At 54.9% G+C, this 23,867-nt stretch overlaps 1 protein-coding gene across 9 annotated transcripts in view; it reads right to left on the bottom strand.

Annotated features, from left to right (window-relative positions):
* Positions 1–4,071: 4,071 nt before the first annotated feature.
* PTPRU (protein tyrosine phosphatase receptor type U) overlaps positions 4,072–23,867 on the bottom strand; it is a 98,805-nt gene continuing 79,009 nt past the window's right edge. For 4 of the 9 annotated variants that reach the window (XM_039473876.2, XM_039473874.2, XM_074380417.1 and 1 more), the window contains 12 exons: positions 20,024–20,060; positions 19,268–19,365; positions 19,062–19,178; positions 18,207–18,361; positions 15,256–15,391; positions 14,605–14,754; positions 12,870–13,043; positions 10,043–10,183; positions 7,411–7,536; positions 7,120–7,277; positions 5,531–5,666; positions 4,072–5,272 (listed from right to left, as the gene is read on the bottom strand). In XM_039473876.2, coding sequence (XP_039329810.1) covers positions 5,210–5,272; positions 5,531–5,666; positions 7,120–7,277; positions 7,411–7,536; positions 10,043–10,183; positions 12,870–13,043; positions 14,605–14,754; positions 15,256–15,391; positions 18,207–18,361; positions 19,062–19,178; positions 19,268–19,365; positions 20,024–20,060 — 1,491 coding nt within the window. In that variant the 3' untranslated portion in view covers positions 4,072–5,209. Of the gene's footprint in view, positions 5,273–5,530; positions 5,667–7,119; positions 7,278–7,410; positions 7,537–10,042; positions 10,184–12,869; positions 13,044–14,604; positions 14,755–15,255; positions 15,446–18,206; positions 18,362–19,061; positions 19,179–19,267; positions 19,366–20,023; positions 20,061–23,867 lie in introns of all 9 variants that reach the window. The other 5 variants (XM_074380419.1, XM_074380415.1, XM_074380416.1 and 2 more) reach the window with 3 other exon arrangements.

Raw genomic sequence — 23,867 nt, 5'->3', positions numbered from 1 at the left:
TCTGAGGGATGTTGAACCCGATGCTGTCCTAATTAGAATACACTCATAGAAAGCACCTAGTCCCACCTCCTCATGGACAGATCAGGAGACTGAGCCCCAGATGCTTGCCCAGCGACACACACAGCATGGTGGCAGCCAAGCCAGCATTGGAACCCAGGCCATGTGGTCATCCGAGGACTAAAAATGATGTGCTCAAGAGTGTAGGCTTTGGAGCCGGGCCACACTGAGCTCCAGTCCCAGCTCTGCAACTTTCATTCATTCAACAAATACTCATTGAGTTCCTGTCACGTGCCAGGCACATGCCAGTGCAAGGGACACAGGAGGACAAGACCTACATGGCCCTGGCCTCTGGCTGCTCACAGTCTGGCGGGAACAAACACCCCGTGAATGGACAAGCTCATCACCCACTGCGAGAAAGCAGTGAGGGACAGACAGGGCAGGAGACTGAGGCACAAAGAAGGCAGGTGTTTAGGCCTGGAGGGCCGCTCAGGGAATTCAGGGAGGGCTCCTCCGGGAGGGGACATCTGAGTTGGGACACATACAGGCAGGAGCCAGGTATGCGGGACTGGAGAAGGGCGTCCATGCAAAGGGCTCGGAATGATGGGGGGAAAGAGGCTGGAGTGTGCAGGAGCATGCAGGAGGGACGTGGCCAGAGAGGGCGGAGCCAGGGCAGGGGGCCTCAGAGGTCACGGTCAGGATTGTCAGGATCGTCAGGATCACAGTGCTCATGCAAAGAGGCAGCACTGGAGGGTTGGAGCAGGTGAGTGACAGGGTCTGGCCTGTTTTTTCAAAGGATCGTGCTGGTTGCTGCTGTTTATGTGACCTTGTTGGCTCTCTGATCTGAGGCAAGTTGTTTAAGCTCTCTGAGCCTCAGTATCCTCGTCTGTAAAATGGGGATAATCACAGTACCCACCTCACAGGCATCACTGGAGGCTGACATGTGGCAATCTGGAGAGCACTTAGCAATGTGGCTCATGCATTTCAGTGCCAAATAAAGCTTTGCTGTCTCACATCCCTGCGTCCAAAGCCCCCACCCTCCACCGCCTGACTTGAACCTGTTGCTCCTGCCTATGCAATGACTCCATTCTTTCTGCACTGCCCTTAGCCATGGGGCTGTTGAGACCAAAGCTCATTACGCTCCCGTCCATCAGAGGTCAGCGGAGGGAGGTCCACGGAGCCCGGGGAGAGAGAATGGCCAGGCCCCGCTCCCAGTGAGTGCCTTGCAAGTGGCCTTGGCATCCATCAGTGTCACGGCTCCATCTCCTGGGTGCCTGGGATATATAATGCGTCCCAATCGGGGGCCAGCAGAGAGATCATAGAAGTAATCATTGCTTTCACTGGCTCCTACAGCCAGATTTATTAGGGCATAAACAACCTAGCTCCTGCTGGTAACAGGCAGCCAGCCCATGTATACTTGTAGAAATCGTTTGCTAGAGCCTGGGTGGGTGGAGGTTTCTACCCACACCTGCTCAGCCTGAGGCCCTGGGCAGAACCCGGCTGGGCCATTCATCTTCCTGTGCTCCTGGCCACCTTGTCCGAGAGGCCGCCACCTCTGACACATCTCACAGCACTTGGGAAGCAGTGCTTAGGCCACAAATTACCCATCTGATGTGGCACTGAGGGGTCCTCAGGCTACTGACCTCAGGGAGGCCACAGAGCAGAGCAGTTAAAGGCCCAGGTGCGGGAGTCAGCCTGAAGATGGGTTCAAGTCCCCGCTCTGCCATATATTGGTCAGGTGACCTTGGGTGAGTAAACTCACTGCCCTGAGCCTCCATGTCTCATCTCCGAAATGAAGGGGTAGGAATCCCCACTGTAAAGAGCTGCGGTGTGGAAGGAATCCCCACTGTAAAGAGCTGCGGTGTGGAAGGAATCCCCACTGTAAAGAGCTGCGGTGTGGATTAAGGAAGAGACGAAGGGTGGAGGGCTCGTAACACAGGAATAGGCACTAAATGAAAGGTGGCGTCACCATTTTCATTATCCAGGGGCTTCAGTATTAGGCGTGAGACGCCCTTTATTTTTATTTTTTTATTTTTATTTTTATTTATTTATTTTTTTTGAGACAAGAGTTTTGCTCGTTACCCAGGCTGGAGTGCAACGGCGCGATCTCGGCTCACCACAACCTCCGCCTCCTGGGTTCAGGCAATTCCCCTGCCTCAGCCTCCTGAGTAGCTGGGATTACAGGCACGCACCACCATGCCCAACTAATTTTTTGTATAAGATGCCCTTTCTTGAGAGCCAATTATGTCCCCAGGGACTATGCTGGCTCCTTTTAAGTATTTCGTAGGAGCAGTAGAAGGCACCGGAGGCATGTGAGTTCACGACCAATCCTGCAGATAGGTCCTGTTATATTTATTGCAGGGTTGTTAGGGGATTGTACAAGGTCACCCGACTGTGGGGTGTGGAGCTTGGGGCAGCACCTTGGCCTATAGGTTCTGGACCTAGTGCTCCTCCTAATACACAGCCCACCTCCCCAGCTCCTCTGATAGGCCACGCAAGGCCCCTGGTCAGTCAGGCAGGCAAGTCCAACCTCTCCTTCCTTCCGTCCCTCCTGCCAACATTTCCGGGGCACCAGCCCCAAGACAAGCCCCTTACTGGACAATGGATACAAGATGGCACAGAAATGCTCCCTGCCCTTGAGGAGCTCAGCACGCAACAGGGCAAAGAGCAGAGCCGATCCAGACCGCTCCGCACACACGTGTATCCGTTAGCAAAAGCGAACTGTGTATGTAACAAGTGATCCCAACAGACTGTCTTCAAGGAAGAACATTTACCATCTCTCCCAGTTCTAGGGGTTGGTTGGGCAGTGTCTTCTAAGCTTAGCCATGTGGCTACACTTACCTGACAGGTCAGCTAGACTGAAAGGTCCAAGACAGCCTCACTCACAGCCTGAGAGTTGATACAAACTGTTCATGGCACACGCTGGTCCTCCGTGTGCCCTCAAATCCTCCAGTAGGCGAGACAGGCTCCCTTGCATAGCAGAGTTCCAGAAGAAAAACTGCAAGTCCTCATGAGGCATGGGATCCAGAACTCGCATGCCGTTGCTTCTGCCCCGTGATATTGGGCCAAGCAAGTCATCGTCTGTGGCTTGGCCAGTACCCGTGACACATATTTGTGATCCGTCGCATAAGGCTCAGAGGTCAGCTCAGAATGAGGGTGAGGGGGTCACTCTGTGCCGTAGCCAAGTACAACCCTAACTGGCCAATTGATTTTTAACTTAGATTCGAGTATGCTGACTTGTGAGGTCATTAGAATGGTTGTATCCTCTGACCAATGGAGAAAGTGAGGCACAGGTCAGCCAGGGTACAAAGAGAATGAGTACATCATAGAGTCAGCCTTCATATGAAGCAACTGAGGCCCAGAAACAGGGATTGTCTTGTCCAAGGTCAGGCAGCGAGTCTGTGACAGAGCCAGGAGTGACCCGGGTCCCTACCAGCCAGCCCACTCCTCCTCCCTCCTCGCCCCACAAGGAGGCCAGGGCTGGGAATGGGCTTGGCTGGGGCAGTGGGATGGTCATCCCCAGCAGGGCTGTGTCTCCTCTGCCCCCATCTCTGCCATGTTTGTAAAGGGAGCCCTTTCAGCGTACCTGGCACTGCACAAGGCACTTAATCATGACTTCATCTGATCCTAACAGGACTGTCCCTACTTTACAGACGACAAAGTGGGGCCCCAGAGGCGGCACTAATTCACCCAGGGGCTCGCAGCTGCTGCGGCCCACCTGCCTGACACCAAAGCCTGAGCCTCCCCTGCTGCCCCAGAAAGAGCTGAACCTTATCGGGGGCCCCCAGTGGGGTGAGAAGCAGCTCTGCAGTCCTCAGGGTTCTTGAGATGATGCCCCCAACCTGAGGAACTGCTTCAGAGGCCTGGGTGGGGGCAGCAATGGCCAAGGTCCCTTGGAACTGACTCTGAGAGTGGAAGGACCCTGAGTGATGTGCTGGTCTACACTCCCAGCATTTTACGAATGGGAAAACCAGGACCAGATCAGAACCCAGGCTTCTCCAGGGCCCTCCCTGGAGGCTGGGGGCAGACAAGCAGGCTCCATCAGGCTGGTGAGACACACACAGGGCCGCTCAGTGGCATTCAGAGAGCACGTTTATTTACAAAGCGCTTTACAAACATCAGCGTATGCCTCCCCACAGCCCCCTGCGAGGTAGGTCCGTAGTCATATCTACAGTTTACAGATGGGGAAATTGAGGCACGGAATGGGGGTGTGGCCTGCCCCATTTTAAAGAGACCTTCCCACCCACCCATTCAAAAATAACAAAAGAAACAAAAAAGCACGGATCCTCCCTCATCCTCTCAACTCCAGGGGGTCCGACCAGCCCCGCTCTGACACTGCCCCTCCCCACAATGGCAGCCTGACCAGGAGCCGCAAGGGCCTCAGCCCCGGGGGTGGCTGTTCAGCCTTGAAGATTGTCACTGGCCCAAGCTGAGCAGGACAGGCCAGTGAGGCCTGAAGATGAAAGGAAGACGGGGACGAGGTGACTTCATTCTGCAACACTGGGTCAGGCAGGGAGGGAGCCCCTGTGGGGCACGGTAGGAATGGGCAGATCCTGGTTCAGGGAAGCTTACACGTCAGGGAAGCAGAAGTGGGAAGAGATAGTGAGCAAAGTACCCCAGGGGCTGCAGGGGGCAGTGGGGAGGAGGGCGCGGCAGTTCCCCGGAGAAGACAGTCAGTATGCCCCGCTGGCTATTCAGAACAGAGCCTCACCTCCCCAGGACCTTCAGGGGCTGGGCCAGATGGAATCCCCAATGTCAAGCTCCAGCACACCCTCTACCCCACATGCAGAGGGGGCAGGCTAAGTGGGAACCCTGGCCTGGGATGCTATCTGCAGGGCCTCCTCACTCATCCCTACCAAAGGCCAGGATGGAGCCAAGGGGCACGGCCTGAGTCCCCCATAGCCAGCCGTCCTGAGCCCTTGTCACCCTGCCAGGCAGCACCAGGCCTCTCAGCACAGGTCTGCAGGACCCTGTGGAGATGGGGCTGGGCTGCAGACTTGCTAAGCTCCTCCTTGGCCCACAGCCTGCCCATGGAACAAAGAGAAAGGCCCTGCCCACAGTGGAAAGGGCAGCAAGATGGCCCCGCATCCACTCCAGTGCTTGCCCCATGGGGGTGCAGTTGGGCAGGGCAGGAGGCACTGGTCTCTCTTGCCAGTCCAGGATGGTGGGTCTGGCCCTGAGTGTGCAGTGGGTGTCCCAGGCCAGGGCCCCGCTATCTCGACTCCAGTCCCTCCAGGTACTCCAGGGCCACATCGTAGCAAAAGTGGTACTGATCCTAAGGAGAGGAGGACAGGGAGGGGGTCACGAGCCTGACCCCAACTCCAGGATTGTCAGGGGAGGAGAACAGGGAGCGGAAAGGCAAGCATGAGCCCAGACCCGCCCTCGGGGGAAAGGGGGAAATGGGGGTAATGTTTGAGGACCACAGGACTAGAACCAAGGCCCAATGGTGGGGCCCAGAGAAGGGAGTGTGGGTGCTGAGCCTGGCATGGACCAGGAAGGTGAAAGTGGCTGGGCACGGGACACAGCCTCTCACCATGGTCTCCACCATATTGGGTTTGTAGTTCCGGAGCGTTTTGGCAGCAAAGAAAACATCCACCAGGTTGTGGCAGCGGATCATCTCCAGGACCGTGGCGCAGGCGCAGAAGGTACCGCTGCGTCCTCCCCCGTTTCTAAATAAGAGATGCAAAAAAGGGGCATACATATGAATGGATGGATGGATGGAAAAAGTCACATGTGTGCATACATGAACAATGCATGTTGGGGCGGCTCAGTAGCCAAAGGTGAGGGGGCGGGGCTTTGGAACCTGAAGGTAAGGAAAGGGCCAGGGAACCAAGAGGGAGGGGCAGAGAGCCTAGGGGAGGGGGCGGAGCTAGAGAATCAAGAAGCGTGAGGCAGAGAGCCCAGAGGTGAGGGGCGGAGTTAGAGAACACAGAAAGGAGGAGCCAGAGACCCTAGGGGAGAGGGGTGGGGCTAGAAAACTCAGAAAGGAGGGGCCCATGAGTGAGTCCAGAGGTGAGGGGCAGGGCTAGGAAACTCAGAGAGGGCCAAAGAGCCCTAGGTGAGACCGGCTAGGGAACTCAGAAGAGCGGGGCAGAGGACCCAGAGGTGGAGGCGGAGCCAGGGGACCCAGAGCAAGGGGCAGAGGACCCAGAGGTGAGCAGCAGGACCAGCGGCTAGGACGTATCAGAAGACATGTTCTCAAGGCGAAACAGACTACAGATTCTGAAAGGAGGCCAGACACAATCCAAGATAAATACATGGAGAGACAAAGGTAGTGTGACAAAGAAGGGCGGGGGAGCAGCAAGTGCGCACCCAGAGAGCAAGGTGGAACAGGAACGCTGAGAAGACCAGTCACCACCTGGCAATGCGGGCACACAGGCACAAATGCACCCTCACCCCAAGTCAAGCCCACAGCCCCCCCCACCAGAGCCCCATCCCTCCTTCCCTGTGACTACAGGTAAGGTTCGGGATACCTCCTGGGGGATGGCAGACTGATGAGTCCCTCGCTCCCTACTCAGAGGTCTTTCCCACCAGAACCAAAACCCCTGGGGCCAGACCCAGACTGACTCAGCTCCCCCGCAGCTTCCAGTAGGCCCAGTCTGGCACTCGAGAGGCTAAGGGCTGAAAGGATGAAAAAGTGGGGAGCAAAGGAGTGACTGCACCTGGACATGAGTGAATACATGAATTTATGAATGGGGTATACATACGAATGGATGGATGGATGGATGGATGGATGGGTGGGTGGGTGGATGGATGGATAGAAAAAGTCACGTGTGCATGCATGAACAAAGACTGGAAGTCTGTTGGCATAAAAAGTGTGCCACAATCTCATGGGGTAAAAAATTCTGACAAAGGACTCTCTTTAATTAAATTGGCAAAGTCAGGCATCACACAGAGGATACTGGGAGTTGCTCAGGGCTGAGTCTATACTCTGGAAATTGACTGGATTCCTCCAGGGCCAGCCTCAGCTGGTTGGGCAGCATCCAGGCCACAGCCATCTGAGAGTCCAGGGGTGTCAGTGCCAGCTTTGCAGTCTAGCCAAAGCTGGCACCCTTTCAGACTGGACTTCTGCCCCTGGCTCCCTGACGCCTCCACCCACCGTCCCGCAGGGCAGGTACTTACAGGCAGTGCACAATGGTGCGCCCATCCCCACTCTCGGCCTGCCACTTGTCCACCTCGGCCAGCAGGTGCAGGAAGGCCTTCTTGGAGTCAGGCGTGTCCCGGTAAGCAGACCAGCGCAGGAACTGGAAGTGCCGCACCAGCAGGTGCCCCTCCTGCAGCTGGGGACAGGGGCAGCCAGCCAGGGGGACATGAGCACCAGGGTCACAGGGGCCCCTGATGACCTGGAGGGTTATTAAAAGCTGCCCCAGCCACCACCCAGGGTCTTCCCCTGGGGCTCCTCAGACCACTCACCCGAGAGATGTTCTGCACCCGGAAGACTCGGGCCACCAAGTCTTCATCTGCTGTGCCCGACATAAACTCCACCTCCATGAGGCCATACTGCTGCCGGCCTGGCTCCGGCCAGTACTGCAGGCACGGCTGGGCATGGGCACGGAGATGGGAGAGCTGAGTAGAGCCTGGCCAGGGCTCAGCCCACAGCCATGCCCATCCCCAGGGCTCCACACTTGCCCTGTGGCTCCCACACACCCTGACCCACCCAGACTCCACTCCAGACTCACCTTCAGCATCCCCCAATCCCCACCAATCACCCACAGACTGCAAGGGCCCACCTGCTCCAATGCGTTCTGTACTGACACGTTCACATCAGCCAAGACGAGCCCTTCCCAAACAGTGCACCAATGCCTACTGCTGTGCAGCTAGAAAGCCCCACCTTAACCGGTTCACACACCCCTACGTAGGCTGCCTGCTTCCAGTATTAGGCCTGGATCCCTCCCACCCACCCCAGAACCTCCCCACGGCCTTCTCTCTCACTGACTCTGCCCTTCAGCACCAGCTCACAGAGGCGCGGTGTCCCTGGTGTTCAACACAGCTCAGTACCCCCACTCCTGCCCCAGGACCCCTCCCTGGAGTCAGGGTCCTAAGTACAACCCCCTCCCAGACTCTGGACAGTGGAGGGACAGAGGAGATGCAGCCGCCCGACCACACACACACACACACACACACACACACACACACACACACACGTCCTACAGGCTAAGTAGCCTGAGCCTCAGTTTCTAGTCTCAGCTCTGCCTGGAGTCCAGAAAGGCTCTTCTTTTCTCTTAGTCCCAGTTTCCCCATCTGTAAAATGACCCCCAACCTCTTCCAAAAAGACATCGTGCTCATCAATTCCCTCTAACCACAGCCCATGACGGGCAGACAGCACCTTCCTCATTTTGCCTCGTGTCCTGGCAACCCCGTGCATTCAGAACTCTGCACATGCTGCTCCCTCTCCATGGCTCTCTTCCTCCACCTCCTCACCTAGTTAACTCTGCCCTTCCCACACTTCTCAGCTCTGACACTACCTCATCCAGGAAGCCATCCCTGATACATGATCCCCTGGGCTTCTCTGTCCCTGTGCCAGCTCTATGATAGCCCTTTTTCATCTGTGCTGTCACTGTCAGTTTTTCTACCCGTCTCCTCCTGGGCCATGAAATCTGGGAGGCGCCGTATCTCTTCTCCCTCTGTCTCCCCCCTGCCCACTGCAGGGAGAAGTGGACGGGCAAAGTTGGTTAAGCAGATGAGCAAATCAGCATCCAGTGAATGACGTCTGCGTGAGCCTCCCTCTGGGCCTCTCCCCTCTACATTCCTGCTGCACCCAGGGGCTGAGGCCCGTTACCCTGCGGTCCTGGGTCATTTTCACAGAGTGCCTGAGTCATAGAGAGCACAGTTAACGAACTCTTCTCCAGGAGGCCATTAAGAAGCTGTTGTACTCATTTTACAGCAAACCTTCCTGGCCCCCTGGGCCCAGCAGAAAGCTGGGGTGGGAAGGGGTCCACGTGGCCAAGCAGGGCTGCAGGACTGGGTGTCTGCACTTCTCGAGAGCTCCAAAGGGAAATATGGGGGACAGAGGGGCTGACACCAGGCTCAGGTCACTGAACCAGGGTCTGAGCCAACCTCAGACACAGCTGTCACCCTCATCATCTTTGTCCCCGCCACGTACCACATGCCTACTGCACACCAGACACGGCAGTGCCACACATCCTATGTGCACCTCACCTGGTCCTCACAGTAACCCCAAAAGAACGGGTCCTGTGATGACCCCCATTTTACAGAGAAGGAAAGTGAAACTCAGAGAGGTCAATCAACTTACCCTAGATTAAACAGTCAGAGAGCAGGAGGTGGGAATTGTACTTTACCTGGGAGGCCCCAGTGACGGGCACTTTAGTAGAGTGACTAAAAGAGCAGGAGCTCTGGAAAGAGGCGGCTGAGGCTGGAGCGCAACTCTGCCCGTCCCCAGCTACGTGGCCCTGGAGAAAGCCCTGCACCTCTTTGGGTCTGAATTTTCTCACTGAAGCCTTCACTCCAAGGTCATTATCGATTCTAAATAAGACCATGAGTGCAGAACAGTCCCTGGCTTAGCAAGGGGCCAGTAAAGAGCAACTGTGGCCAGATGGCTCGTGCCTGTAATCCCAGTACTTCGGGAGGCCGAGATGGGAGAATCACTTGAGGCCAGGTGTTCGAGACCAGCCCGGGCAACATGGTAAGACCTCACCTCTACTAAAAATAAAAATTAAAAAGTCAGCCAGGTGTGGTGATGCAGCCTGTAGCCCCAGCTACTCCAGATGCTGAGGTAGAAGGATGGCTTGAGCCGAGGAGGTCGAGGCTGCACACCTCAGTGAGCTGTGGGCGTGCCATTGCACTCCAGCCTGGGCAAAAGAGCAAGACCTTGTCTCAGAAGAAGAAAAAGAGCAACTAGTGATCTCCCATCTGATGCCCCTGTTTTACAGATGAGGAAACTGAGGCTCTAGGAAGGTGTAGGACTCATCACACAGCAAAGAGATGGCAGAGCTAGGACCTAACTCTTGACTTTGGGGACCACGTCCTTGAACACAGAGGACCCGGGCAGCAGGCAGCCCCTCGGCCCAGCCAGCAGAGCCCTCACCCAGGCAGAGTTGGACTGGTTCAGCTGGTTGAGCATGACGATGGAGGTGCAGCCGTAGTCATAGACCAGCCGCCAGAAGTCAGGCGTGGTGCTCTGCAGTGGGTGCAGGGTCACAATGAAGGCCGCGCTCCGCGTATAGCTCTGCAGAAAAACCGGGACTCAGCGGGGCCCTGTCCCCGGCCGCTGGCATGGGCTGAGCCTCTGCCCCAGGCAGACTTCCCACCCTGCCCACCCTGAATTGGACAGTTGTGCCCCACAGGACCAGGCTGCTGCCAGTGGCTCACTTCTGATGTTGGCGGGCATACGGAGGCCTGGGTTGACAGGCTGGGCCCAGGCCTCTGGGGACCAAGCCCATGACCCCCCAGAATGGAACAGCAAAAGCTTCCAAAGGTGTGGTGAGGGGAGCTTGGGCACGAGGCTGAGCTCAAGGCAGAGGCTGGCCAAGCTTTCTCCCTGCCTCCACACCTTAGCATCTGTTATTTTGGCTGCCTAGGCCAAATTTCCCAAAGTCTATATGGCTCTCTCCCTAACTTCTTCCTGGCCTTTGCCTGTCACCTCCTCAAAGAAGCCCTCCTCTACCATCTACCACCTCATCAAAAATAGCCCCCCACACACCTAAATCCACATTAAACACTTCTGCCTGGCTGTTTTTGTAGAAATTGTTCCCAGTGACATTTCATTGTGTATTTATTTCCTGATGACCCACTCCACCTCCTAAAAGTAAAGTTCAGGAGAGCAGAGCTTCCAGGGTATGGTCTCTGCCCAGAACCCTGGAGGGGCTAAATAAATAATTTGAATCAATCTCTAGATCCCTTCTAACTCCATAAATTAAGAATCTGGGGGCCCAACCCAGGCTCCCCAGGCAGTGACTGGCCCTGACGCTGCTCCCTGCTCCCTCGTCCTGCCAGGAGAGCCAGCACCAGGCCTCTTCCCATCAGTGCTCTGGCCCGGAGGCTCCCCTGGCGGCCTGCCCTGCTCCACCCTGTGCCGTGCCCCCGCCTCTTTCCTGAGCTCTTCTCCTGATCCCCGCCTTGGCACAGGCTAGGTCTTTGTCAGGCTTCTTCTGGCCTTGACCCTGGCTTGGGCCCTGACCAAATCTTGATCTGCCCTTTGTGATCCTGCAAGGTGCAATGCAGAGAAACAAGGAGTGCCCCCTAGTCCCCCAGCAGTCCCTCTCCAGGACTCTCTGAAGACTCATGATTGACAGCTCAAGACCAGGCCCAGCCAGACTCCAAAACTCAGGCCTGGGTGCCACAAGTTCAAGGCCTGCCTGAGAAATGGGGCCTCCTGGCTCCTGAGCCAATAGGACCCACATGACTGGGGTCAGGCGTCAGAGGCATCAAGGACCTCAGGAGGGGACAGGGCTGTCCCAGAACTTCCCCACGTGACAGCCCACCCATCAGGACCAGGAAGCCCCAGCTCAGGACCCTCAGACAGTCTCCCTTCGAGGCCCCCAGTTACAGACGGGCATGCGAAGCCAAGGAGGAGGCTGGGAGGGAGGGCACAGTTTCCTTAAGTTCAAAGATCTTCCAGGTACTGCATGCCACCCCTCCAGGACCTCTGACTCCCAGCAGGCCAGAAGTCCCCAGGTGAGCATGTGGGCACTCAAGTTCCAGCCACCAAGCGGAGTGACCATGACTGACAGGCACTCTCGCATCTCTCTCATCAGTGGCTAGGGCCGCTCCTCCCCTCCTCTTCAGCTGACACCAGGAAGCCCCCAGGGGGTCACCCTCTTTAGAGAAACCCCACTGTCTCCTGCGCTGTCCTGCCAAGGGGTTCCTGGCCAGGCATCAGGTCATAAAAGGCCCATCTCCCTCTTGCCCACTGTGGGAGAACCTTCCCCGTCAGCATCCCTCATTTCTGCATGGAGAGACGTGCCGCAGTAACACAGCTGGCCCTGGCCCACCCTTCACTCACTCCTCCCATGAGCGAGGCTGCTTGGCTCCACTCCTTCCTCTTTTTCCAGACCAGCCTACCCTCAGAAAGCATGCACTCAACTGCTCCTCCTCCCTGCCAGTAAGGGCCAGTCCCTGATGGGGAGGGGAGGCCCACGGTTGTACAGCTATATCGCAGAGGGGCAAAGGAGCGGCCCACCCATTGGCCACATATCTCCAACTCCATCTGCAGTTTTATCTGTAACATCTGATCTCCACCCGTGTGTCTCCTGCGTCTACATCTGAACTGATTCCAGTGTGGGAAAGGAATAGGGCTAATAATCCATGACCCTTCCTGCCTCAGACAGCAGCAATTCACCATTTATCACGGGCCTAAAATGCCAACACCCATCCCCTGCACTGCTTGCAACACTCAGTAAAGCAGGCAGAGCCCCTGAGCTGGGAGCAGAGAAGGAGACTTCTAAATGGCTCCTGAGCCCTCAGAGGGCCCATGCCCACCCAGGGAAGAATGGGGCCAGAGATCACGGGCCTGGGCCTGGGCCTGGAGAAGACTGCAGCTCATTCTCCCAGGACAAGATCCCCTGGCTCCAGACATCAGGTCTCAAGTTCCATCCCCAAACCCTCAAGGTCTCCCCAGCCAAAGCCCCCTGAATCACTCATCCTACTCCAGGCTCTGCTGGGTCTGATCCTGGAGACAGCCCTGCCTGAACTCCACAACCCAGACCCCACTCAGGCAGGGTGTGGGGGGCACTGTCTTGAATGCCCCAAAGGGAAGATCCCTAGGGGTAGAAGGGTCATACATGGGCCTGTTCCCCAGAACGGGCAGAGGGTCCCCCAACCAGAGCTCTCAGCTCTGTTCCCTTGGCCCCTGAACCTTCTGTGATGCTGCCAGGACGGGGAGCCCTAGAGCCCACTCCAGCCCGAGCTCTCACATCAGTCAGGGCCGCATTAATGTAGTTGTTGGGGTCCCCGTCAGTGGAGATGAGGAAGGGCAGGCAGCGGTCAGGCGGCAGGACGTCCATGCTGCGGTTCTTGTCGCGGTTCCGGGGCAGCAGGGCGATGCTGCACTCCTCCACGTCCAGCGGCGGGGTGACCGAGTTCAGCGTCTACAGGGAGCGAGGGTGGGGACAAAGTTACATCCAGGGCTTGCTGGGCCTCTTCACATCCCCGGGAAGGAGGCTGGGTTGAGCTACTAATCCCATTTTATGGATGGAGAAACTGAGGTCCAGAGGGAAGGAGACAGGGCAGGGACCCATACTCCCCGTCTCTAGGCTATGGAGGGCCTGGACAGAGACCAGAGTCTACCTCCTTGCCACCCACGTAACCTCCGACAAGCTACTGCATCTCTCAGCCTCAGTTTCCTCAACTGCAAGACAGGGAAGTAATATGCCTACTTCATGGGGCTGCTGGGAGGCCGAAGTGAGACCATGACAAGCACTGGGCTGAGCTGGGCACACACAGGCACAGTGAGGATCTTCACTAGCTGATCAGCGCCTTCACTGAGGCAACCCTGAAACCCCACACCCTCCACAAAGCGGACTCCAGACACCTGGAGATGGGGGTCACCTTCCTTGGTCATGGCCCTGTCTGAACAGGAAGAAGTCGTAAGCAGCGGGCACTGAATCACGCCCGGATCTCCGGGGTGTCTCCTCTACCCGGTGCCTTCACGCCTCACGTCCAGACCCAGGGGCTCTCTTTCTTTCTCTTGTTCCTGGAGAAAACTCACAGGGAACTGCAGTCTCTCACGTTCCCCAAAGCCTAACACCCTCCTCCTGTGAGATCACCCTCTGCTAGCTCAGAAATGCCGGGTCCCCAGCATGTGCCATCCTGCTGAGCCGCTGCGGGAACCCTGCAGTGGAGAGGACTTCTGAGCTCTCTGCCCACCCAATGACCACTCTCAGGCTTCTCTGGAGAACCAGCCTTTTCCCATCTCAGCTGTGTAATATGGTGAGGCTGCTCCTGCCCCAGAGCCAGGGGCAATCAGCGAGCTCCATCTCTCCGGCCTGTGACTGGTCCAGGGAAGGGAACCTGAGAGTCTGATCTAGGACTTTTAGGGGGATGCTGGGAGCAGCAACTGCCTTTCCCCAAAGTCACCGGACAATAGAGATGATGGGAGCCCAGCACTGCTGGGGGCCAGGCGCAGGCCTGAGAACAAAGCCAAAAACAGGAAAGCAGAACCCAGGCAGAGAGAAACCACGTGTTGGCACCACCATCTGAGCCCCTGGATCCAGCCACGGTTGAAGCTGCACCATCCTCAGACTTTTCAATTACAGGAGCTGGATTTTTATCACTCACAACCCAAAGAATCCCAATGAATACAAACACTCCAAGGGACACATCGGCTCATTTTCTTCTCTGAGTAACAAACTGACGCTCAGAGTGTACGGGGGCTTGTTCAAGGATAATACCCTCTTAACTAGGTCAGCCGGAATTTGAACCTGGGTTTATCTGACTTCAAAGCCTGGGCTCTTAACTGCTTTGATGCACCCCCTCTCCCACTGTCCCAAAGTCCTTCCTAGTAGCTCAGCTGTCTCTCCAGCTGTGGTCTCAGGCTGGGCCTGCTTCTTGACCCTCAATGACTCCTGCAGTATTGAAGACCCCCCCAACAAATAAACACACACACACACACACACACACACACCCTATACACACGCACTCGTCCCCCACCTGGAACTCTTCCCGCAGTTGGGAGGAATTACTCTGAGGATCAATGCGGATCATCTCCTTGTAAGTGGCCTTGAACTCACTGACAGGGATGGTGGTCTCCCCACACAGGCAGGCCTCCAGGATTGCATCGTGAATGAAGATGTACTGCTCCTGGAACAGGAGGCAAGACTATGAGGCCGAAGAGGGGCATAGAAGCGGCAAACCTATGGTGATGGGGCTAAAGCAAGCTCAAGGCTGAGGCAGGGTGCTCCGAGGTGGAGGCCAACCATGTGTTACTACAGGCTGGACCAAACCTACATGAAACAACCTCCATGGACATGTGCCTTTATCTCCTATTGCGTCCCTAGCCCCTATTACAACCCTGTGAGGTGCTCTGAGAGGCGGAGGCAGCCACAGTCACACATCCAGTAAGGACGCAATATGCAATCCCAGGGACATCAGCTACAGAACCTGTGATCTGACCCGACCCAACAGAACACAGGGGAGCTGTCCGGGATGACCCTAAGCGGATGGCGGCTGAAGGTCAGGGATGATCTGATGGAAGGGAAGAGCCTCAGGACACCCTTTGGACATGCCCTGCCGGCTCAGGGCTCCTTCATGAGAAACTCCAGTCCTAGAAGTAATGGTAGGGACAGGGCCAGGTCTCCGCACCTCAGTCTGGATCATGTTGACGCGCCGGGAGCAGAGGGTCTTCACGCAGTTGTAAATGTCCACGACGCCCTCACATTCTGCCATGTCCAGCATTACATCCAGGACGATATAGCAACCCGTGCGGCCAGTGCCCGCGCTGGAGAGAGAGCAGCCCCGGGCCACGTCAGAGCCTTGGGGAGGAAGCCCGGGACTAAGGAGAAGAAGAGAGAAGGGCACTGGCCATGTCTACACCACACAGGAAACAGGGACACAGAGATGACCACCCCTCCCCCTGCAAGGAGCCAGGGCGCAGGCTGCTGGATGGACGCACTCTGGTGAAATGTGCTAGAGGACAGAGATGGGATGGGCCTCAGAGAAGCAGAGGAGGAGAAATGGTCGGGAGAACGCAGAGGTGATGCTGGCGCAACTAGCAACTTAGATCAGGGGAGAACAGGAATGAGGAGGCACCGAGCTTATCCAGGAATGTTCTTTCCACCTGGAAACCATCGAATCTCCTACACATCTTCCAAAAGCCCCCACACACACCCCCCTTCACAGACCCACTGGAGCATCCTGAACCCTTCCAGGATGACGTCATCACTTTGAGTTCCCAAAGCAATGTGGGCAGGTTTTTTTTTTTACTAAAACACTCCTCCCCGCCAGGCACAGCGGCTCACACCTGTAATCCCAGCACTCTGGGAGGCCGAGGTGGGCAGATCACTTGAGGTCAGGAGTTCGAAACCAAGCTGGCCAACATGGTAAAACCTTGTCTATACCAAAAAAATACAAAAATTAGCCAGGTGTGGTGGCACATGCCTGTAGTCCTAGCTACTCAGGAGGCTGAGGCAGAATAATCGCTTGAACCCAGAAGGGGGAAGCTGCAGTGAGCCGAGATCACACCACTGCACTCCAGCCTGAGTGACGGAACAAGATGCTGTCTCAAAAAAAAAAAATAATTAATTAATTAAACACTCCTCCTGCTACATGGTCATTGTTTATGTGGCTGTCTCCTCAACTTGATTGGGGGCACGTCAAGATCCTTGTCCTCACACAAGGTTGTGCAGAGCTGAGGGGGAAGGAGAGCAGACAGATAACACCGAGATTTCAGGTTTGACAATGGTGGCATCCACGTGCTGGCGAGGACATATAGCAACTGAATAGCCCATATATACCCCTGGTGGGACTTAACTTGGCACAACCCCCTTGGAAAACTGTGCAGCAGTATCTCCTAAAGCTGAACGTTCACACAGATAGCAGTTCTACTCCTACGTACATACCACACAGAAATAAATACATTTCTTGGCCAAAAGACATACGATCGAATATCCTTAGCAGCATTACTCATAATAGCTCAAGACTGGAAACAACCCAAATGCCTATCAAAGAAGAATGGACAAATACACTGTCATTTATTCACTCGATGGAATATGATCCACTGCGGAGGAGCCTTACAAGCCTAAGGCTGAGGGAAAGAAGACAGACAGCAAAGAGCACATGCTGTACGATTCCATTTATAACAAGTCCAAAAACATGGGGAACTGACTGTGGTTTAGAGAAGTCAGGAGTGATTTCTCTAAGAGTGGGGATGGGGGAATTCACACCAGAAATGGCCTCAACGGGGCTTCTGGGAACCGTTCAAGTTCTGTTTACTTCTTTACTTAAATTTTTTAATACATCCTGACCAACATGGTAAAACCCAGTATCTACTAAAAACAAACAAATATTATCTGGGTCGTGGTGGCGCACGCTTATAGTCCCAGCTACTCAGGAGGCTGAGGCAGAAGAATCACTTGAACCCGGGAGGCAAGATCGCGCCACTGCACTCCAACCTGGCAACAGAGCAAACTTGCTCTCAAAATACAATTTTTTTTAGAGGCAGAGTCTCGCTCTGTTGCCCACACTGGAATACGGTGTTATGATCACAGTTCACTGTAACCTGGAACTCCCATCCTCACACAAACCTCCTGCCTCAGCCTCACAGGTAGCTGGGACTACAGGCTTGTGCCACCACGCCCCCACTAATATTTTTTATTTTTGTAGAGATGAGGTCTCACTCTATTGCCCAGGCTGGTCTTGAACTGCTGGCCTCAAATGATCCTCCCACCTCAGCTTCCCAAAGTGCTGAGATTACAGGCATGAGCCACTGTGTCCAGCCAATGTTCTGTTTCTTAATCTGAGCTCAGTTTGTGAAAATTCATATTCATAAACATATTTCTGCACTTTGCTTTAAGTGTATTATAGATCCATAAAGTTTTGTTTTTAAAAGATGGCATCTTAAAGAGGCCTAAAGAAATCAAAGAGAAACTGGTTTAGGTGGCAGGGCAGGGAGAACGACTCTGCCATGCGGCATTTGAGGCGCTGGTATGAACACAGTAGAGGAACCACGATGAGACCAGAGGCCATGGACAAACCACCAAGGCTGGAGTTTTGGCTCTCCATGAGGAGACAGAGGGCAGGCCAGGACAGGGTGCTGGGTCCCCACTTAAGAAGCAAGAGAAAGATGTGGAGCCAGGGAGGAGACAGAGAGAGGAAGAGCAGCTGGGGTCACAGGAGCGTCGGGATCTGCAGAAGGTGTGGAGACTGGGTTTGGTGGAGGGAAGCGAAGTCCTTCCCAGCCCCGGGCCAGGCCTAGCACACAGCAGGCGTGCAATGAAAGCTTGCTTCACGGAAGCAGGCAGAACTCAATCATGCCTGGTGCCTCACCAGCCCCCAGGCCCCCTCCCTATCTCCAGGGCCTCCTCAGCACCTGGATCAAGGGGCTTTACAGGTCTTGGGGGGTACATGAGGTATGAGCCTCAGAGCCAAAGCTCCAAGGGGATAGGGCCTTTGAGGGACGTTCCCTCCTGTACTCTGTCTCTAAGCAGGAGAGCCCAGGCCTGCTCCCCACTACAGATCCTGAACCAACCTGACCCCAAGTTCAACCTCCCAGGGAGAAGGGCCCCTCTTCTCCTTGGGATCCCCGATGCTCCCACCTGCAGTGGATGACAACGGGCCCGGCATCAGGTGGGGTGGAGGCCTTCACGCGCCGGATAAAAGCCAGCAGCCCCGTGGCGTGGTAGGGGACGCCATGCTCCGGCCACGCTGTGAAGTGGAACTGGCGGACCTCATGCCGGGCAGAATAGCCTCTCTGGGGAGACAATGGGAGTAACAGAGTCACTGGCAGCATCTATCAGACACTTGCTGTGTGTCAGGCACAGCTCATCCCAATGATCAATGTATTGACGATGTAGGTATTAATGTCCTATGGTACAAACGAGAAAACTAAGGTTCAAAGAGGAGAAACCACTTTCCCGAGGTTAAAGAAACAGACAACGGTCTGCCTGATGCCTAAACCTGGGCTACGAAATACTCACCTCTGCCACCAGGCTGTTGTGTAAAACACTATCTTTCCTCTGAGGACTTTACAGAGCAGATCGAATGGGATCGTGGACAGGACTCACAGGCCAGCCACCGACTCTGCAGCCTCTCCTGCCTGGCATTAACCCTCTGAACCTCACTTTCCTTATCTGGGCTAGTGGTAAATACCCAACCCCACAGAGCTCTCCAGGACTGCAACAGTACGTGTAACAGGCTCAGCACAGAGTGGGAGCCAGCACCTGCAGATACCATCATCCCCTTCATTGTCTCGGCTTCCTTTTACGGGGGCCAGAGAAGGCAGTTACGTTCCTGCCCTTCCACAGTGCTCCCAGCAAACAGTGACCAAGTAGCTTCCTTGCTGCGATGGGCAGTGGCGCGCTCCTCACCCTCCTGCTGCCAGGGCTGGGGTAAGTGGGAGTGGGCTCTAATCCCCGCGCAGGTACCCTCTGCCGGGCGGCGGGGACACTCACCCGCTCCAGGGCAAAAGTGCGCACGACATACTCAGCTAGGGTCTCCGTCTTCACCAGCGTGATCTTGATGTCCCCATAGGTGTCTGAGTCCTCTGGCCAATACCGTGAGCACTTCACCTGGAGGCCCCACCAGATGGGACTCAGTGGGCTCTTCACTGCCCCCTTGGCCTGCCATGTGCCCCAGCTCACCCCATAGCCTGGCTTACCCTGCCCACCTCGACCAGCTTGGTGATCATGACGATGCTGGAACAGTGCTCCTGCCACACCATGCGCCAGAAGTCATAGACCATCTCGGGCTTCGGCCCTGGGGGTGCAGAGGGTGCCTGTCCCTGAGACCAGGTCGCCACCCCGGGCCAGCACATCTAGCACCATCCAGCATCACAGCCCAGGCCAAGAGGCCTCCTGAGCCCCAACAGGGGCTTCATGCCACCCACAACGCCCAGCTTGCAGCTGACGCACACCTGTAGGGCCCTGAGGCAGGGTCCCATCAGGAGAGGGCCTGGCTGAAGAACCCAGTCATCCTGAATGGGATCCAGGAGGAGGGCCAGACGCTTGGGCAATGGGATAAGTGTCCAGGATGAATGGACAGATGGACAGTCACAGAAAGAAACGCAGCCAGAAGAACCCAGGCAGCCACCAGACCGAGAGGCCCAACCCACACCATGAGGTCTGAGCCCAGCTGGCCCTTCTGCATGCACCACTTTGGAGACAGGCAGGTGGACCAGGAACCGCAGGTGGACTGAGCACATCAGAGAGACACAGACACAAACAGGGCATAAAGGCAGTCGGACAGATTCCAAGAGACCCGGCAGAACAGGGGACAGACAAACAGGGAGCCAGAATGTGGGCGGACATTCAGGAAGCCAAGCGGATCGGCAGGGGAGGCAAAAGGGCAGGCTGAGGGCATTCCAGCACGCCAGGGGGCACACGGGAAGGTGCATGTGGGCAGAGGTGCCAGGTACCTTGAGTGGCTATGAAGTGGTTTGACCTGTGGTAACCCTGGAACAGGAGGAGAGGACGAGGTTAGACCCCAGGGAGCAGCTCTCACTCCCTCACACTCCTCTGTCTTCCCCTCCCAGCAGCAGACCGCCGCCCCACCAGGGAACTGATCCCCTCACATCCCTAGGACATCCTAACCAGGGGGGCCTTGCCACCCCAGTCTCCAAGAAGGTGGAGAAGTGCAGCTGGGGCAGCAGAGTCACGGGCTGAATCCAACCTGGCTGTGCAACCCCAAGGAGGACATGACTCCTCTGTGGGCCTAGAGGGACCCCCAGCCCTGAAGTGGAGAGATTGCATCTGCTTTCAGCCAGGCTGCTACTGGGAGACAGAGTCCCAGATGGCCCTGCCCTGTTCCCAGGGTTCCAGAAGCTCTAATGAACCCAGCTCCCAAATGTGGGGTAACCAGAGCCTGTCAGTTATCCTAGTGCCACTTGGGATTACCAGAAAGAACAGTAACCCCCGACTCCTCAGTCACTCAGGCTGCGGAGGCCCTAGATGAGGGCTTCAGGATGGAAGTGTATGGGCACAAGCATTGCTCATGGCCCTTGGATAATATTTTAAATCTTTAAAATCAGTACTAATGACCCTGTTATGGTCACATACTGTGCTAAGCACTTTCCCTGTACCACCTCCCACAGGAGAGAGGCCAAGAGCTACTTCACCCTCCATCCCCAGAGCCCCCAAGCTGAGGAGAGAAACCCGCCACCCCCACAAGCCACCCCAGGACCACCACAGGAGGTCCTGCCACAAGGCCTCATCTTTCTGAGCACAAGAATTCACCAGATACCCAGGACACCAACGCAGGCACTGCAGAAAGGGGAAGCAGTACTGGAAGTACTGGAAGCTGGCGCCCAGAAAACCAGCCCAGCCCCCTACCTCCAGTTGACACCCTCCACACGGCTCCCAGCAACTCTGCGAATCCCATGAACTTCACAGGCCCGAGGAACCCAGGGGTCAGACTGCCAGGGTTCAAATCTCAGCTCTACCTCTCACTAGTTGTGTGCCCATGAGCAAAAGCCCCTTCATTTCTCTATGCCTCCATTTTCATGTCTATAAAATGGAGTCATTACAGCAGGCGTCCCCAGACTTTTTACACAGGGGGCCAGTTCACTGTCCCTCAGACCGTTGGAGGGCCGCCACATACTGTGCTCCTCTCACTGACCACCAATGAAAGAGGTGCCCCTTCCTGAAGTGCGGTGGAGGGCCGGATAAATGGCCTCAGAGGGCCACATGCAGCCGTAGTTTGGGGACGCCTGCATTACAGCATTTACCTCTGAGGGCTGTTGTGAGGAGCAAATAAAGTCATATGCTAAATGTCACCGTGTCTAGCACAAAATGAGTGCGTAATCAGTACGAGCCACTGTTATCACTACTACTACTACTGTTTGAAAGCTGAAACAGTATCCTTGAAGATACAAATGGATCAAGTGGACCAAATGGAAGTCAAGAACTGCTGGGGCAGAAGGTGACTATGAAGAATCTGAGTCTCGGAGTTGAATGGACCTGGGTCTCTGCCGAGTAGTCGCCGTGTAACTGAGCACTGAGAGGGTGTTTCTGTCTTTCTTGAGCACATACGTCTCTGGGGATCTTGTTAAGAGGCAGATTCAGATTCAAAGGTCTGGGGTGGGGCTGCGCTTATGTATCACCAGCTCCCACGTGGTGTCCATCTTGCTGGCCCCTCTCAGTGTCTCTAAGCCTTGCTCTCCTCTGCAGTATGAGGATAAGGGCAAGACAAATACTCAGAGATTCTGCTGGATACCTGCTCACTGTTCCCATGATATCCAAAGTGACTCATGAGGAAAAGCCTTCCAGCTTCTCTCAGCCCTCCCCACTGGAACTTTTCCAGGTCTAGCCCAACTCCTTCCTGCTGTCGCTCCAAGCCACGGTCTCCACTGCAGCCTGGACCTCCAGTGCTCAAGTAGAACTCCCACCTCAGCCTCGCAAGTAGCTGGGACTATAGGCACAGGCCACCACATCCAACTAATATTTTTTTTTTCTTTTGTCGAAATGAGGGTCTCCCTGTGTTACCCAGGCTGGTCTGACTCCTGGACTCAAGCAATCCTCCTGCCTCAGCCTCCCAAAGTACTGAATTATAGGCATGAGTGGCTGGCAAGAAACTTATTTTTTAAAGGAAAAAGGAGACAAAATGGAAAAGCACCCACAAAATAGCAAATAATCACATCAGTCATTAAATATTATGAAAATAGTATATATGTATTAAAAATCCCAGGCAGGCGCGGTGGCTCATGCCTGTAATCCCAGCACTTTGGGACGCCGAGGCGGGCGGATCACAAGGTCAAGAGATCAAGACAATCCTAGCCAACATGGTGAAACCCTGTTTCTAATAAAAATACAGAAATTAGCCAGGCATGGCACATATCTGTAGACCCAGCTACTCAGGAGGCTGAGGCAGGAAAATTGCTTGAACCCAGAGGCAAAGGTTGCAGTGAGCCGAGACTGCACCACTGCACTCCAGCCTGCTCGCTGTTCCCACGAAAATGACCAAAACAGAGTCAAAACTCCAGTGATAGAGTGGGACTCCATCTCAAATAGTAAAAATTAAAATTAAAAATAAAAATAAATAGAAATCCCAGCCTAGGCAACATAGTGAGACCCCCCCCCCATCTCTCTTTCTCGCTCTCTTTTTTTTTTTTTTTTTTTTTGATACAGGGACTGGCTCTGTTGCTCCGTCTATAGTGCAGTGGCATGACCTCAGCTCACTGCAACTTCCACCTCCTGGGCTTAAGTGATCCTCCCACTTCAACCTCCCCAGTAGCCGAGACTACAGGCATGAGCCACCACACCCAGCTAATTTTTACATTTTTCTGTAGAGACAGTCTCACTATATTGCCCACACTGGTCTCGAACTCCTGGACTAAAGCAATCTGCCTGCCTTGGCCTCCCAAAGTGCTGGGAAGACCCCATTTCTTAAAAAAAAAAAAAAAAAAAAAAAAAAAAAAATGGAAAATATCGGCTGGGTATGGCAGCACATGCCTGTAGTCCCAGCTACTCAGGAGGATAAGGAGGGAGGATTGCTTGTGTGTAGGAGTTTATGGCTGGAGTGAGCCATGATCACACTCCAGCCTGGGTGACAGAGCAAGACCCTGTCTCAAAAAAAAAAAAAAAAGAAAAGAAAAAAGAAACCAAACCAGAGAATAGCTAGATGAATTGGAGTAGTTTTTTTTTTTTTATTTTAAAAAGCTAAAAGATGGTCGGGCTCAGTGGCTCATGCCTGTAATCCCAGCACTTTGGGAGGCCAAGGTGGGTGGATCACCCGAGGTCAGAAGTTTGAGAATGGCCTGACTAACACAGTGAACCCCGTCTCTACTAAAAATACAAAAATTAGCCAGGCATGGTGGTGCATGCTGGTAATCCCAGCTACTCAGGAGGCTGAGGCAGGAGAATCACTTGAACCCAGGAGGCAAAGGCTGCAGTGAGCTGAGATCATGCCACTGTGCTCTAGCCTGGGCAACAAGAGGAAAACTCAGTCTCAAAGAAAACAAAAAGGCTAAAAGATGGCATAATTTTAAAAAACAGAACATCCAAACTGCTCCCACCAAAAAACACTCAAATTAATGCTAAATTGAGGGTAAAACGGTTGGGGCTGAGTTTCAGTCAAACTGATCGCAAAGGTATTTGAACCCTAGGGAAAGTAGTTTTAGAGGGCTGACCTGGGGCTGTCCAAGATCTTGACCCTTAAGCAGCAGAAACAGGGCCCTCCGGGGCAACTTCCCCTGTACCCCGCAAAGGGCCATATAGAAGGTACAGCTATGGAGGACTCATTGGAAATGGTGGGGCCAGGGAAGG

The sequence above is a fragment of the Saimiri boliviensis genome, chromosome 11, assembly GCF_048565385.1.
Source record: "Saimiri boliviensis isolate mSaiBol1 chromosome 11, mSaiBol1.pri, whole genome shotgun sequence".
Lineage (NCBI taxonomy): Eukaryota > Metazoa > Chordata > Mammalia > Primates > Cebidae > Saimiri > Saimiri boliviensis.
This window is presented reverse-complemented; position numbering and strand designations above follow the sequence as displayed.